Source organism: Protopterus annectens, chromosome 13.part0 (genome assembly GCF_019279795.1).
Source record: "Protopterus annectens isolate FY-2018-M chromosome 13.part0, PAN1.0, whole genome shotgun sequence".
Lineage (NCBI taxonomy): Eukaryota > Metazoa > Chordata > Ceratodontiformes > Protopteridae > Protopterus > Protopterus annectens.
The window spans coordinates 575,091,019-575,108,566 of record NC_056747.1 but is presented as its reverse complement, the minus strand read 5'-3'; the positions used below and the strand labels follow the sequence as shown (position 1 = coordinate 575,108,566).

The 17,548-nt window shown below is 44.5% G+C and overlaps 1 protein-coding gene across 2 annotated transcripts in view; it reads right to left on the bottom strand.

Moving 5' to 3' along the window:
* RABGEF1 (RAB guanine nucleotide exchange factor 1) overlaps positions 1-17,548 on the bottom strand; it is a 587,842-nt gene that overhangs the window by 493,763 nt on the left and 76,531 nt on the right. For both annotated transcript variants that reach the window (XM_044054238.1, XM_044054237.1), the window contains exon 2: positions 1,356-1,544. In XM_044054238.1, coding sequence (XP_043910173.1) covers positions 1,356-1,534 — 179 coding nt within the window. In that variant the 5' untranslated portion in view covers positions 1,535-1,544. The remainder of the gene's footprint in view (positions 1-1,355; positions 1,545-17,548) is intronic.

Here is a 17,548-nt window from a genome sequence, read left to right as displayed (position 1 = left end):
CAGTGAAACACAAAGAATATCTCGCTCCTCCTTGTTTGTTGATGTAGCAAGCTACTGACAGTCTGTTTGGTTCAAAACTGTCCCCAAAGGTACAGCATCCTGAAAGGCTTGCAATGCTAAAAGCACTGCCCTCATCTCCAGTACATTTATATGCAAATCGGCCTCTCTGGGAAGGAGGTGCCTTGGACTGTTTTCCCCAGTGTGTGCCGCCCCACCCAATGCTACTGAGCCACTGAATGTTAAGACTGTTTCGGGTGAGAGGTAATGAGGACAGGGCCAGAAATAACAGATTTCTGCCCACACAAAAGCCCCTCAAAACTGGCTCCAACCCTAAACAAGAACAAATGAACCCACAAGGTCATGGGAGGGCTGATGGACGCAAAAGTCAGAGAAAGAAAAAATATATCACCGTTACCCCTACTGTTTTTTTTTTATAATCAGTGACAGTGTCATTAGATCAGTAATACCAATATACATTTGGAAAAAAATAATCCATAACATCAAAACTGTCATTAGCACTTTCTTACTATATAGCAGGTAAGAGAAGTCAATCCCTCCCAACTGTCTAACCCATGCTCAAAACATCTGCCGATATAACTTGGCTACTTACTTTCTGGCCACTTACTTTCACTGCCTGACAGATCCAAACCAGTTGATGGGGTATTAATGTACTCTGACAATGTAAAGCTCTCAGGAAAGATCTAAGCATGGGATACATTAGGGCTTTTCCTGGTTTCAATTCTCTAGTGGTATAATGAAGAAGTGGCAGTTACCATCAAAGGCATGACCAACATTACTTCAAAGTAGGATTGCTGCTACTGTTATTTTTCTTTAGATCCCTTGGCTAACATTAACTGGCATTCCTGAAAACAAAACACACAGCAGATGCTGTACACCAGTTGGTTTCCGGTGCAGTATAGTAGCCCAAGAGCTGCTCTTTAAAAAGAGATATCTATCAAGTCCCCACAAATACCACCATTAAAAACATGACTTGGAAGACTTCAAAGATTCACACTGTTAAGACAATCAGTTGTTGTATCTTTCGGCTTTTCCCGGTTACGGGTCGCCACAGCGGAACTCCAGTCCACTAATGATTGGCAGTGGATTTTTACATACAGAGTTGCCAGCCCTGACGCACAACCTTCAACGAAGGTACGCCCATTCACACATGTATCCACACAGAAGACACTTTCGCTGAGAATTGTACATGACAACGTCTTACTGTGAGGTGACAACACTACCGCAGCACCACCACCGCACTGTTAAGACAATCAGTAACTATAATATATCTAAGCGTATCTGCAACCTTGTCACTTTCAAAAAGTCCTACAAAAGAATTGTGGCATAAACAATACCGTTCAGCAAGTTCCCAATCTTCCTGAATCTGCCTTTGCCTGACTCGCTGATACTCATCTCGCCAGCACTTGGAGCAGAATCCCTGCCAGGCAGGGTTGCCATAGAACCCACATCCTTTTTTACATAGTAGGTCTGACTGATCAACATGAATTCCTCTGCGTCCAGTTTGCATATTCATCTTCCTCCTCCTAAAAAAAGAAAAATGATTAAACTGTCTAATAAAAGCTGCCTGCAGTGAGATTTACATAAATTAAATATAAAACTAAAAATTATCTTTTGATAATACTGTATAAAAATGCTCAAGCAATTTATGATTAACTTATTTTAAAATGTTACATTTCTATGTGGTCTGTAGACTAATGTAAGGTGCATTTGTATGTTGCACAGACTTTAGAAACTGCTGTACGACTTCCTAAAGTAAAAATTTGCAAGATATAATCTGGAATACTTCATGACAAATCCTGAATAGCTTATAAACTTCATATGTACTTACTTATGGCCATGTAGTAAACGGACGTAAAAGATCATTATGGATCCCAGACTGCATTCCATTCCACAACTTGTGTTCAAGTCACACCAGATTTTTTTTACCTTAAATGGGACAGCCAGACAGCCATGTCAGACACAGTTGAAAACTAAATCTGCCATTTACCTTAAACTAATAAAAAGTACAGTTTTGTACCTACCATAAATGTAGATGTTCGAAGATCCACATTGCTGCAGTCCTAACACTTGGGTAGTCCGCTGTCCCTCGGTCGGCCCGAATATCAGAGTATAAGGCTGACTTCGGTCAAGGCGCATTTGACTGACATCAGAACGTCAGGGTACAAATGCGCATGACCGACGTCATATCCTCAGTCTTTTCTTGCCCCAGATGTCAGAAGACCCTAAAAAGAAAGGTCAAAACCCATAGACAACAACTAAACAACCAACCAGCCTAACACCAAAAATATGTACAATATATACAATATACACAATATACCTCAGATGGATAACCCAACCCACACAACCACCTCAAACTACAGAGGGAAGGAGGGAGGTAAATTGGACTGCAGCAATGTGGATCTTGAACATCTACATTTATGGTAGGTACAAAACTGTACTATGTTCTTCATCTCACATTGCTGCAGTCCTAACACTTGGGTAGAATCCCAAAGCAGAGGTAAGGGAGGATGGCTAAACTATAATGAAGCAGGAGCTGCCAAAATGCCCTGCAACACAGCAGTGGCAAAACCAGCCCTGGATTTAGAGTACATTGGAAGGTGGTAATGCCTAGAGAAGGTATGCACTGAACTCCAAGTGGCTGCCTCCAAAATATCCTTAGTTGCCACCCCCCTCAAAAAAGCTGTTGAAGTGGCAGTAGCCCTAGTGGAATGAGGCCTAATCCCAGCTGGAATCTCTTTGCCATGATGGGAATAACAGAAAGCAATGCAAAATCCAATCCACTTAGAAATAGTTTGTTTTGACACGGGCTTGCCCTGAGAGCACAAAGCAAAAGAAACTAATAACTGCTGAGATTGTCTGAACCCTTTAGTTCTGTCCAAATAATATCGCAACTGCAGGCTCAAAAGGTTGTAGAGTGAGTTTCTCCAACACAAAATTGAGATCCCAAGCAGGAGTAGGAGCCCTTCGTGGGGGTCTTATATTCTTTGCCCCTCTAAGAAATTGCTTGAACAAAGGATGAGAAAACAATGGTGGGTCACAGTCGTAGTGAGCTGAAATTGCTGCAGCATGAATCTTAATAGAAGAGAAGGACAAACCTTTGTCTAACAACTCAGTAAGATATTGAAGAGCCACACTTAAATCAGGCTCAGAAACATCCAAATCCTTAGCTGCACTCCAAAACAAAATCTCTTCCATTTATCTGCGTACACTTTCCTTGTACTAGGCCTTCTAGCTTCCAAAATCACATTCAAAACTTGTTGTGGAAGTTGAGACCCTCTATGGTTTAAAACAGAATATGTCAGGCTGTTAGGTGAAGAGAGTGAAGTTTGACATTGAGCAAATGACTGTCCTCCTGGGACAACAGATGTGGAATCAAAGGCAAAGGCCATGGAGGCTTCCGTACTAAACTTCTCAGTAATGGGTACCAGTGCTGTCGAGGCCAATCTGGAGCTATCAAAATCATCCTTGGCTTGTCCTGTCTGACCTTCAGAAGTACCTTTGGGAGGAGAGGCAGAGGTGGAAAGGCATACACATGAAGATTTTTCCAACTGAAAGAAAGAGCATCCACTTTCCAAGCTGTGGGATGAAACCTCTTTGTGCAAAACTTTGGCAGCTGGTGGTTTAGTGGAGAAGCGAACAGATCTAGGTCTGGAGTTCCCCAGGACACTGTCAATTTCTGAAATACATGAAGATCCAGTTTCCACTCGTGGGGATCCATGATTTGTCTGCTTAACACATCTGCTAAGGAGTTCTGTGCTCGGCAGAAACCTTGCCTGAAGACTTAGTTGTAAACTGAGAGCAGTCTCCCACAAAATCATTGCCTGCCTGCATAGAGGATAAGAATGTGTTCCCCCTTGCTTGTTGATGTACCACATGACAGTTGTGTTGTCTGTTAGAATCAACACCTGCCCTGGAAGAAGTAAATCCTTGAAAGCTATTAATGCAAACTGGACTGCTAACATCTCCTTCAAGTTGATATGTCGATGCTGTAGTCTGACAGGCCACTTGTCTTGTATCCACTTTCCGTTTAGATGAGCTCCCCAAGCTTTGTCCGAGGCATCTGTCGTTAAAATTTGACTCGCCTCTGGCGGGTCACAGAGAGTCCCTTGTTTAGGTGACATTCCTGAGCCCACCACAAAAATTCCTTTTGAATGCAAGGTATTATTTGAATGACAGTGTCCAGATCCTGGCAGTGCTGTGTCCATACATTTTTGAGATACCATTGCAACTTCCTCATATGCAGTTTGGCATTGGGAAGCACCAGAATACAAGATGCCATGAACCCTAAGGCTTGAAGGACTGTCCTTGCAGTCAGCCCGGACTGGAGAGATAGATGATGGAAGTAAAGGGAAAGATTCTTTTGTTTGTCCGGGGTTAGAAAGGCCATCTGGGATGCTGTATTCAGCCTTACACCCAGAAAGCACATGCCTTGAGAGGGTACTAGACTGGACTTTATTTCGTTCACAGAATACCCCAGGCATCTTAGCACTGCTATCACATATTCCAAATGACGAAGAAGCTCGTCCCTTCCTTGAGCCAGAATCAGGCAATCGTCCAAATAAGGATAGATTTGTATTCCTTTCAGCCTGAAGAAAGCTATCACTGGAGCCAGAACTTTCGTAAATACTCTGGGCGCAGTAGATAAGCCAAAGGGCAATGCAGAGAACTGATAGTGAGAAGTCCCAGTCCGAAACGCAGATACTTCCTGCAACTTAGCCTGATAGGAACATGAAGGTAAGCCTCCTTGAGATCCAAAGTTACCATCCAGTGATCCTTGCCCAGCAGAGGTAAAAGCTGTTGTAACGTCAACATTTTGAACTTGGGAATGTCCAGATAAGTGTTGAGGATAGATAAATCCAAAATTGGTCTCCACGTGTTCCCCTTTTTGGTACAAGGAACAGGCGAGAATAAAATCCTAGGCCCCTTTCTGGCATAGGGACCGGCTGTATAGCCCCTATTTGGAGTAACAGAGAAATTTGCTTGTGAGCCTCTATTCTTTGTTGAGGAGGAATGTCTGGCATGCCTTTGAAAGGAGGCAAGGTATGGAAATAAAACCTGTAACCGTGATGTATGATATCCAATACCCATCTGTCTTGGGTAATCAAACTCCAATTTTCTTTGAAAAGTGCCAACCTTCCTCCCAAAGGTGCTGCCAGGCGAGAAGGTTCTGGCAGCTGAAAAGGTAGGTCATTGGGTCTGTTTACGAAAGGACTGACCCCTGCCCTCACCCGAAGACTGTGCAGGAGAACTCCCTGTTCTAGGCCTGAAAGAGCCCTGACCTCTGCCCCTGCCACGTCTAGATCTACCCCTAGACTGGGAATCATAAGAAGAATACGTCCACCCCTTAGTAGGCCAATTTCTACTAAACTTTGGAGGCTGAACCTGCAAAAAATCTTTAACAGTCTGCATAGACTTAGCCTTGTCTTCCATTTTCTTTAAAACTGCCTCAACAGGAGAACCAAACAAGACATCAGATTGCAAAGGGGCATCCAAAATCCTAGTTTTAACGTGGTCAGATAAATTTTGATCCCTCAGCCAGGCATGCCTGCGAAGAACTGACCCAGTGGCAGCCACCCTAGACAAGGCCTGTACAGCATCAAAACCACATTGCAAAGAATGCTTACCCACCTGTTCAGAAACATGCACTAAATCTTGTAACTCTTTACAATCAATACCTTCCGCCAGAGCATCAACCTTAGATTTCAACTGTGAAAGGAGATAATTTTGATATTTCAACATGTGAAACTGGCAATTCAAAGGTCTCATGGCTAGCGTGGAAGAAGTATAAACTTTCTTTCCCCATCTATCCAAGGCCCTGGCCTCTTTATCTGCAGGAACCGGATTCTTGACAACAGAAGCCTTAACACCCTTAGGCCCCTGGCTAACAGTTTCTGGGTCTGCCCTAGGACTCTTAAAAAGATACTTATGAGCTTCAGGCACCCTGTAATACCTATCTGGTTTAACAGGAGCAGGAGGCAAAGAATCAGGATTAAAAGAAGCCTCTGCAAACACATCTTCCACCACATTCAGAACAGGAGGTATAGCCAAAGGCCTATGCTGGGGTAAAAACAAAAAAATTCCCTAAGACTTTTCCTGGAATCAGAGAAGTCCTGACCTTCCCATTTAAAATGCTCTCTCATGGAGTGAAGGGTCTCTGAAAAAGAAAAATCCTCAGGAGGAGAAGCAGAAGGAGTAGAATCATCTACATCAGAATCAGAATAATGAGAATACTCCTGCAAGTCTTCAGCCGAAGACTCAGACACATCCGAAGCCTGCTCATAATCCCCCAACACTGGTTCCATCCTAGGCCTCTTATCAGGAGGGGGCATAGAGCCTCTAATTAAAGTAATTAAATCTTCTGCCATTTTAAGCATGTGCTTCTTGGGCACAGAACCTGAAGAACTAGGAGTGACACCCACAGAAGCTAAACTAGACCTGCCTCTAGGAGAAGCCTTGGAAGCAGAAAGAGGGCCTAGACACCTTAGGAAGGGAGGGGAGTACAGTTATCTGAGAAGCCCCTACAGCCTGACCTGCCTCCTGGGAGGCCACATCCTGTAAAATCAAAGCTTCTCCCTGGGACTCCAGAGAGGCCTCCGTCGGAACCACCGGTTCCACTAACGCCTCTAAAGAACCGGCGTCCGGTTCGGACGACTCCTCTAACCTAGGTTTAACTGCCTTGTCCTTGCGCTTCTTTGAGGAAGCGGCGGAGCATCCGGCGGCATATTGTAATTGCACCGCTTCCCAAAGACCAACCTGGCACAATCCAACCTCTTTATAGTGCGTTTATTGAACCTAGCACAAAGCGACACCCAACAACGTCGTGCTCAGGTCCCAAACAAGGTATACACAAATTATGGTAATCCCTATGCGGTATCTGTTTCCCACAAGAAATACAGTTATTCACTTTTTCTGACATCCGGTAAACCACTGAGGCAAGAAAAACCAAAATATTCCCCAACGGGTACTTAACCAACTCTGACTTCGGTCTGAAACTCCGAATGAAAAATTTCAGAGCACGCCGAACGGCACTTGCAACACTGCTTCTGCATCGGACCATGCGGCAAAAAAGACTGAGGATATGACGTCGGTCATGCGCATTTGTACCCTGACGTTCTGATGTCAGTCAAATGCGCCTTGACCGACGTCAGCCTTATACTCTGATATTCGGGCCGACCGAGGGACAGCGGACTACCCAAGTGTTAGGACTGCAGCAATGTGAGATGAAGAACATCAGTCCATTTACTCAGATAAGAGGGTAAAGCACCCACCTACAGATGGAGCATGACGAGGTGGCTATCCAGCTTGCAAGAAAAGGATTGAGCAATTTATGGCCCAACTCTCATCCTTTCTCAGCGGGGTGGGAAGGGGAAGACTAGGTGACAACCCAGTACATGTTCACACACTAAATATAAGCTATCCTCTGGCAAACACAGTAAGAAAAAAAGTTTACACAAGGGCTTGCACAACCATAAATGTTATTTCTATGCTACTCTGACGCTGAACAGTCAGATCACAATTTCTCACCACCACCTCAAAGACATGTCCTGACTAGACATCAAAATGTAAAACTCCTTTGGGAAGGAACAAAGAAGAAATATAATGCAGGCAATTTTAGGTGAGTAAAACGGCCAATAACTGGTTTATGACAAGGCACTTGTATAAAAATATAAATAAAAATTACATTTATGCACACACATTTTATAGATCTACAGACAGATCTATATATACATACATACACACACACACACACATTATATATATATATATATATATATATATATATATATATATATATATATATATAATGTGGATATATATAAATGGGTATGGGGATATACATATACACACACATTATATAGATATATATATATACACACATACACATACATACACATACATACACACACACACACACACACAACTGCATACACACAAAAAAAGTCAAACTGCAAACGAAGAAACTATTAAAATGTACAAACAAAAACTTCAGCAGCAAAAACAACAATTCAAGTGTGGACTCATTAAGCCAAGGCTGGCTATCCATGCCTTGTTCCGTATCGTGGTTATTGTCGTTCATAATGCTGAAATTTTTAGTGGAGATTTTATATATATATATATATATATATATATATATATATATATATATATATATATATATATATATATAGCTAGATAATGTAGATATAGATTATAATATATGTATCTAGCTATATATGTGTGTGTTTATATATATCTATATATACATACACACATCTATATATCTCTACCTATATATCTCTATACACATGCACACACATCTATATACATACCTATATATCTCTATATCAAGAGAGAGAGATACGAGATTATATATATTTATATTTATATATTTTCATCCTTTTTCATCCCTGGGCAAATCAACAGCAGGAAAACCAACCATCTTTTAATGCTAAATATTAATATTAGAAGTATCAAAAATAAAATACCTGAACTCCAGGCCACAACAGCACACTACTCCCCAAACATAGTTGCTTTAACAGAAACCTGGCTAAATGAAACCATAGCTAACTCAGAAGTTCTCCCTACCAGCTACAATATCATTAGACAAGACAGACCACTTCGGACAAGACAGACCACTTCGTAAAGGGGGTGGAACTGTTTTACTGTACAAGTCCAACTTAACTGTCCGTCACTTACCAAACTCCTACTCCAATAATTGGGACATACTTCTCACAACTTCAACTTCACCCTAAAAAGGACATCACCACAATTGTGATCTATATTCCACCTGGTACTACACCTGCTAGCCTTGAAGACTTCTTATCCTGGTGTTCTTCCACATACACACAAGAAACCCTTATTCTGGGGGACTTCAACCTAGATTGGTTGACCTGTATATCAGAATCAGCAAGTAATCCAATAAATCTCCATGGCTACTAGCAGCTAGTCCAAATTCCAACTAGATGTGATAAAAAAATCTAAAAGGGAATCCATCCTTGTCTGGGTCCTAACTAACAACCCCACATTGTACCCTCACACAGGCAGTCTCCCAGACACCTTAAGTGACCACAACATAATATATTTTATACGTAGCAGAACAAGCATATGCAAAACCACTAACTATATATCCACTAGAAACACAAACATTTTCTCCTGAGGTCCTCAACACTTAACTCTGTAACTGTGACTGGACCCCCCTAAAAACCCTCCCACTTGACCAGGCTGTAGCATATTTCAACAAAACATTTCTACAACACCTAGACACAGTCACTCCATTGCGCAAAACCAAGGTTAAAACCTCTATAAACCCCTAGCTCAGTAAAGAAACTGAACAGACCCTCAAGTCCAGAGACACTGCCTGGCTTTACTGTAAAACAAAAAAAACACAAAGCCTAACTAAGTACCAAGAACTGAGCAACAGTGCAAAAAAACACATTAGGCTGGACAAAAAAAAAAAATCCTACTACACAACATTACTAACTAAATACCAACACAACCTGCAAACAGTTTGGAAAAATTTAAATCAGCTACTGAAATCCACCCAAAAGGCTACCCCCAAACCAACCACCCTGGACGCTAAAGTGCCCATCAAAACAAACTCAATTCTATCCTTATTAATCACAGGACAGTTCCTTCCTCACTAATCGCCCCCAACACTAATACAAGCTTCATCCTCAAAACAGTTTCCACCACTTCAATCAAAAGCATGCTCTCCAAACTAAAAACCTCATCAACAGCAGCCAACCTACTCCCCAGCTATTTCTTGAAACTCACAGCAGATGTTATTGCTATCCCAGTCTCCACTCCCATAAACAGATCAATTGTTGAAGACTAAGTGCCCAAACTCTGGAAAATATCCCATACATAAAAGTGGGCCCTCCACTGAACTTTACTACAGACCCATTGCTTTACTCCCCCCCCCCCGCCAAAATCCTAGAAAATGCATCCATACCCAGATGCTAAACCATCTCCTAGACAGCAACATCCAGTCACCTACTCAGCATGGTTTCAGAACTGCCGATAGTACCACTACAGCCCTCCTCTGCTTCACAGACACAGTAAACAGTCTCAAAAATGAAGGCCTACAAGTGTCAACTCTTTTTGGATATGTCCAAAGCATTTGACACAGTCTCACACCAAATCCTGCTAAACAAACTAAACCAATATCTATCAAATTCCACTCTTACCTGGTTCCAAAGCTACTTAACTGACAGGTACCAAGCTGTGAAATTGGAAAATTCTCTCTCTCCTCAGCTGCCCATAACTATGAGTCCCAGGGATCTACCTTAGGACCACTACTATTCACAGCTGTCACAACCTCCAGACCTCAACACAGCACAAATCTATAATTAAGTATGCAAATGACACTACCTTAATCTGTGCTGCACAAAACATTACCACCCTCCTGCACACAACTAAACTAGCGTTCTCAGACGTTGAAAACTACCTTACCAAAGCCCAACTTATCCTCAAATCGAAAGAAACAGCAGCTTATGATTATAATTAGAAGTTATGTACATACCATAACGTTCCATGTTAGTTGTCTTCTCTCGCCTTCTTTCTTGCTGGATGGGTTCGGAGCCGATCCTCGGCTCCGACTTGGCACTTGCTAAGCTCGAGAACTCATTTTACCAGCTCGAGGCAACCCTATATCCCATGATGCAAGGCGTGACTACCTCAGATCTCGTTTGGTAGCTAGAAGAAAACCCTGCCAAAAACACTTCTTCCCCAGGAAGAAGAATACTAATGTAGGAGAAACTAGGCCAATAGCCACTAACAATTATGACTCTTCCTACTGAGAACTCTTGGAAAGAGTGACAACACCCCCAACAAAAAGAAGGTACAACCTCAAGATCAGTCCAGGCCAGGGGGAAGGAGGGAGGGATGCAAGAAAGAAGGCGAGAGAAGACAACTAACATGGAACGTTATGGTATGTACGTAACTTCTAAATGTTAAGTTGTCAAACTCGCCTTCATTCTTGCTGGATGGGACCGCGTCCCTAGCACCTCTGTCCTGGGTGGCTCAATGGAACAGACTCTTGAGAACTGTGGAACCAAACCTAGCCCTGTCTCTGGAGGCCAAGTCCAATTTGTAATTAGACAAAGGTGTGAGGAGTGGCCCAAGTGGCTGCTGCACAAATGGTGTCAATAGGTAGCCTATCCTGAAAGGCTGTGGATGTGGACAGGCTCCTGGTAGAATGTGCTTTTGGTTTTGAGGATAGTTGCTTGCCTCTAAGATGATAAACATAAGAAATGATAGAAGACAGCCATCTGGATAAGGTCACTTTAGAGACTGGGAGACCTTTTCTGTTCTCTGCATAAGAAAGGAATAGTTGATCAGATTTTCTGAACTGTTTAGTTCTGTCCAAATAATATCTGAGCTGACGATGGACATTAAGCAATGAAGTTTCTGTTCAGCTTTGTCTGAATAATTAGGGAAAAAAATTGGCAAATTAATAGATTGGTTAAGATTCGTCTGGGAAGCAACTTTGGGCAAAAAAGATGGATTCGTTCTTAAAGATACCCTATCTTTGTGAAAAATCAAGTAAGGGGAACGGACACAGAGGGCCTGAAGTTCAGAAACCCTTCTAGCTGAAGTAACAGCAACCAAGAAAATTGTTTTCCAGGAAAGAAACTTTAAGGAGCATATAGCAGCCGGTTCGAAGGGGGGTAGAATCAAGGATGCCAGCATTAAATTCAAATCCCATTGCGGAGGAGGATCTCTGATTGGAGGCTTCAGGAGAAATATACCTCTCAGAAAGGCTTTGCAAAGCTTGTGGGACATTATGCTTTGATCCGCTAAACCAACATGAAAATTTGAGATTGCTGCCAATTGGACTTTAACTGTAGAAGAGGAAGACCCCGATTGAAAAATCTCTGCTAAGAAGTCCAAAACTGAATGCAGTGGAGCAGTAAAGGGATCTATGTGTTTAGACTTCGCCCAGAAAGAAAAACGTTTCCACTTACTAGCATAAATCTTTCTGGTGGAAGACTTAAGAGAAGCTACTATGATGTTCCTAACGGGGTTAGAGATCATAGGAAGCCTGGCTAAGGAAGGAAGTGGAGCAACCAAGCAGTGAGGTTGAGAGAATGAATGGCCCAGTGCGGTTGACCCGACTGGTGGGTCAGAAGATCTGGAACTGGGTCCAGATGCCAAGGCTGGGCCAGGAGATGACAATGCAGGGACAGAAACCAAATTTGTCGAGGCCAGTAAGGGGCAATGAGGATCAACTTAGCTTTCTGAATAACTTGTGGCATCAGTGGAAATGGAGGAAAAGCATACAGAAGTCCCCGGGGCCAATCCTGGGTTAGAGAGTCTCTCGGGGATTGGCCTGGTAGAGGAAAGAGGGTGAAGAAGTCCGGGCATTTGCTGTTTTGGGGTGTAGCAAAAAGGTCACAGGAAGGGAAGCCCCACTTCTGAAAAATCTCGTCCACTACCGATTGCTTGAGAGACCACTCGTGTGGCATGAGAATAGCTCTGCTCAGTCTGTCCGCTAAGAGGTTGGATCTCCCGGGGATATGCGTTGCTATCAGAAACCGATGAGAGGAGATTGCCCATTGCCAAAGTCTGAGAGCTTCTCGACACAGTGGGTAGGACCTGGTCCCGCCCTGCTTGTTGATATACCAGACTACAGACATGTTGTCCGTCTGAACTGCAATAGTCCCTAAGGGAAGAAAGTCGCTGAGGGCTTGCAACGTTAAAAGCACTGCTCTCATCTCTAGGACATTTATGTGCAGATGGTATTCTATGGGTTGCCAAGTCCCATGGACCATCCTGCCCTGATAATGCCCCCCCCACCCGATCAGAGAGGCATCCGAAGTGACTGTGGCAACCGGAACTGGGGGAGCAAACAGTCGGCCCTGATGGAGTAGAGAAGACATCCACCACGTTAGAGGACTCTTGCATGACAAAAATCTCGTGACTCATGGGAAGCTGCTGGAATGACCATTGAGCGAACAACATCCACTGCAGAAGACGCATGTGGAAGCGGGCTAATGGCAGTAGAACAATGGCCGCAGCCATAAGACCCAGAACCTTCAGGACAAATTTGGCTCTGATCTTCTTGCTGAGTAATATGATCCGAACATACTTCTGAATGTCCAGAATTCTTTGTTTTGTGAGTCTGGCTGACATGCTGACAGTGTTTAATTCTGCACCTATAAAGGTAATAGATTGGCAAGGCGACAGAGAAGATTTTTCGAAGTTTATTGAAATCCCCAGTTGTCTGCAGATTTGCAGAGTGTAGTCTCTGGCCTTGAGAAGTTGATTCCTGGTGGTGGCGGAGAGGAGCCAGTCGTCTAGATACGGAAACACCTGGAATCCTTGCCGTCTCAGATGAGCCGTAACCACTGCCATACATTTGGTGAACACTCTGGGAGCTGTAGCGAGGCCAAAGGGCAGGGCTCTGAATTGAAAATGACTGGACCCCAGCCGAAAGCGGAGAAACCTTCTGGAGCGCCTGTGAATCTTTATATGATAATACGCATCCTGAAGGTCTATTGAGCACATTCAGTTGTCCTTGCCCAAAAAGGGTAGAACGGACTGAAGCGTGACCATCCGGAACCTTGCCTTCTTGACAAACTTGTTTAGTTAGCTGAGGTCTAAAATTGGTCTCCAATCTCCCGTCCTTTTGGGGACCAAAAAGAATCTTGAGTAGATGCCGGATCCTACTTGGTCTGCTGGCACTATTTGAATGACTCTTTTGCTAGGAGCTTTGATACCTCCTGCTTTGCCAATTCCCTTAGACCGGGTGAGACGTCTGGAAGGGATTGATGAGGAATGGGATACCTCTCGAAAGGGATATTGTAGCCCTTGGATATGATCGACTGTACCCATTTGTCTTGAGAGAGGGAACGCCATGCTATTGGGTACAGCGACAATCTTCCCCAGACTGCCTCCAAGGGTGGGCAGTCTGGCAACACCTCAGGGATGCTGGAAGGGTTTATCAGGGAGAGTCTCCCTGCTACCCTGATTCTGCGGACCCCCTCTGCCCCTAGGGCAGCGCCTATTATTATTACCCCCTCTGCCTCTGGGGGTAAACTGACCACGTGTGTCCGGCGTGACTCGAGATTTACGGAACCACATTTTCCCTCCCTTCTGACCCTTTGGATAGGGTCTTGAAGGGGTGGAGAAATGGACTCCTACGGCAGAAAGGGTCCTGCAGTCTTGTTCACACCTGGTCAATGTATCCTTCACCTGAGGCCCGAACAAAGCCGAACCGTCAAAGGGGGTATTGGTGAAGGATGCCTTAAAAGGGTCTGCAAAATTACAAAGCCGCATCCAGGCCTGACGCCCAAGTGCCACTCCTGTGCCTGCGGCCCTACTCGCCCCATCGGCTGCATAAGAAATGAGCCGCATGGAGGAGTTAGTCAAAGAATTGAGGATTCCTAGCTGTGAGGCAATCTTTTCCTGAGCCCCAGTCGCCGAAGGATCCTGAACCACTTCACCTAGTTCCTTGAAAATGTCTCTCTGAAGTCTGGAAAAGTGACAAAGGTAGTTCAGCATAGCAAAGGTCGCTGAAGAAAACATCCGCTTGCCGTACCTATCCATGGTCCTAGAATCCTTATTAGGAGGATGGACAGGCACAGAAGGATCAGCAAGTTCCTTCTTGGTGGCTGCCGCCACCACCATAGCATCAACAGGGACGCCCTTAGAAAGAAACTGTTTGTCTGCAGGGGCTGTAATAAATTTGGAGGGCCTCCTAGGAACTGGTTCCACAGAATCCGGGGCTGCCCATGCCTTCTGAGCCACTACTTGCACGAGTGGGTCGAAAGGCGGAGACACCCAGGAGGTGGAGGGTCGAGATCCAAAAGCCTCCAGGTATACAGACTCATCCTCTGAGGGGTCAATGGAAGGCCGGTTCCCCCTCTGCTTAAGGAGCTCCAGGATGTCTGAAAAGGAGACATCCTCAGGAGGGGGACCGTGGGGAACCCTCCGACTCAAGTCGGTATCTGATGTAGTAGACTCGGGGAGTCTGTGTGCTTCCTCTTACACGTCCTCTTACGTGGGGGTTCTGCTGCAGGATCAGGAGAAACCTCGGAAGAGGAAGTTATTCCCAATGGGGAAACCTGGGGCGATGGATCTCTGGGTCCGGGAGCAAGAGACAACAGGCACCGAAGATGGAGGAGCTAAAGGAATAGACCGTTGACCTAGCTCAGGGGCTAGGACACTCATCACCTCGAAGGATCCTCTCCCAGGGAGGCCAGAAGAATCCCGGTCTGAAGAAACAGGAATCCCCGGCCCCACCGAAAGAGAAGGCTCCGAAGCCGATGTCGGTGCCGAGCTCACCAATGCCGTAGCTCCAAGAGGGAGAGCAGGGTCGGACAAGGGTCCGATGCCACTCACCCCCTCGGAGCCGACAAGGAGACCAGGCGGCGGATCCCTCCAAAGAAGGTCTCATGGAGGAGATGCGGGCGAAGCGTCGGAGCGAAGAAGTATCGGCTCCGGCGCACCATGGTCACCGTTCAAGCTCGGCTCGAACTCTGAAGGAGAGTCGGAGGAGGAAGTTCAGGGGATGAGAAATAGCAGACGTCTGTTGAGACGGGCTATGGAGCATTTGGGCTAGTGCCTGTGACTTCAACAGTCTGCTTACCACCCTCTCTAAATCGTGGTCTGACAGCCTGGAAGATCTTGAAGATCGGCTCCGATGGCTCCGCTCCGACAAGAGGAGATCCGGGCGAACTAATCGACTCCAGGGAAGAGGCGAGATCTCTTCCTAGATGGAGCCGCGGGCGAACCTCGGTTCCAGATGGAGCCGAAGACTTATCGGCTCCAATACTGGATAAAGACACGTCGGCTCCGGCCGGAGCCGACAAAAGTAATGGGTATTTGTGTGTCGGAGCCAGACTGAGCCAACACAACAACTTCCAAAGTGGAAAGATCGGCTCCGGCGGAGCGATCTCACTCAAGAGTGAGCCACAGCGAGGCTTGGACACTACAGCCTGGGCTTTAGATGGCTTAGAGGGTTTAACCGACCCAGCCTTGGTCGGAGAACCCTCTGGCTTTAACAAGCCACGAAGAATCAATTTGTTTCTTCGTTCCTGCAGGACTCTCTGGCTAAAGGAGTGACAAATGGCACAGGAGTCCTGCAGGTGTAAAGGCCCCAGGCAGTACACACAAGAAGTGTGACAGTCTGTCAGAGACATTTTCTGACAACACGAGTCACACTTCTTGAAGCCTGAGACCTTCACTTCTTTAGACAAAGATGTCCAAAACTACACAAACACACAACAGTCACACAGTTAACCCCCAAAAAACAGACAACACAGGAATTAAACTGAGAGGGAGGCTTAAGGCCTGAAGAAAGGAATAAATCCTAACGTAAAGGAAGGGAATATAGGGTAGGAGATTATCTATTAGTATAAAATTATACTCAATAAATGAAAAATAGGAGGTAAGGGAGAAAAACCCTGACTAATCTTTACAAATTGAAGATTTACCCGAGCTGGTAAAAAAGGAGACCTCTTCACGAAGTGGCAAACGAGATCTGAGGTAGTCACGCCTTGCATCATGGGATATAGGGTTGCCTCGAGCTGGTAAAATGAGTTCACGAGCTTAGCAAGTGCCGAGTCTCGGCTCCGAACCCATCCAGCAAGAATGAAGGCGAGTTTGACAACTTAACATCCAGTTCTAACAAAAACACCAACAGTCAATTCACTATCTACCTCTACAAATACTACTACAATTACTCCAGTGGCACAAGCCAAGCTATTGGGAATAACAAAAGACTCCCACCTAAAATTTGATGGTCATCTCAACTTAACCATTAAAAAACAGTACATGCCAAACTGGAGTCACTCTACCATATCAAGCCATTTCTTACCAACACAAAAATCAGCCATTGCCAACTCCCAACTTCTATCCACCCTACTCTATGCATCTTCCATTCTGACTTCTCAACAAAACTGAACTAAGCAAAATGGAAGCCTGCTATAACAGAACTGCCCACTTTGTTGCAAATTGCTCATGGCTTAAACTGCCCAACCTCCTAACCTACAATCAGCTCTGCCTCTGTCATTCTATTACCTCCCCAATAAAAGTGTCCTGCCCTCAAAAACCTAGTACAACATCACTCAGCAAAAAGGCCTCTTAGATCATCAAGCAAAATACTAGAAGTCACCAACAGCTACAATAGCTTTGGAGATGCACTATATAGTAGTTCAGTTGCTAAAAAATGGAACTCTGTCCCTACTAGCATTCAAAACACATCATCCAAAGCCTCCTTCAATGACCTCATCAGGCAACATCTCAAGCAAAGTTGGCAATGCCCTGAAAGCAGATAATATACATACTAAATCTAGAGCACTTGATAATAGTTTTCAATCTTACTCACAAACACTGGCTAATCTACAACGTATGTACTGTACCTGTGTACTATGTATGTATTCTACCTATGTTCCAATGTTCAGCTGTACACCACAAATCTATTACATTACCTTTATTTTTAAAATTAATATTTTTGTTTGTTCTCTCCACTGTAACTGTTTGTGCCGCATACCACTGTAAAAACATGTCTCTTGTAATGTGTGTGTATATTGATCAGGAAAAA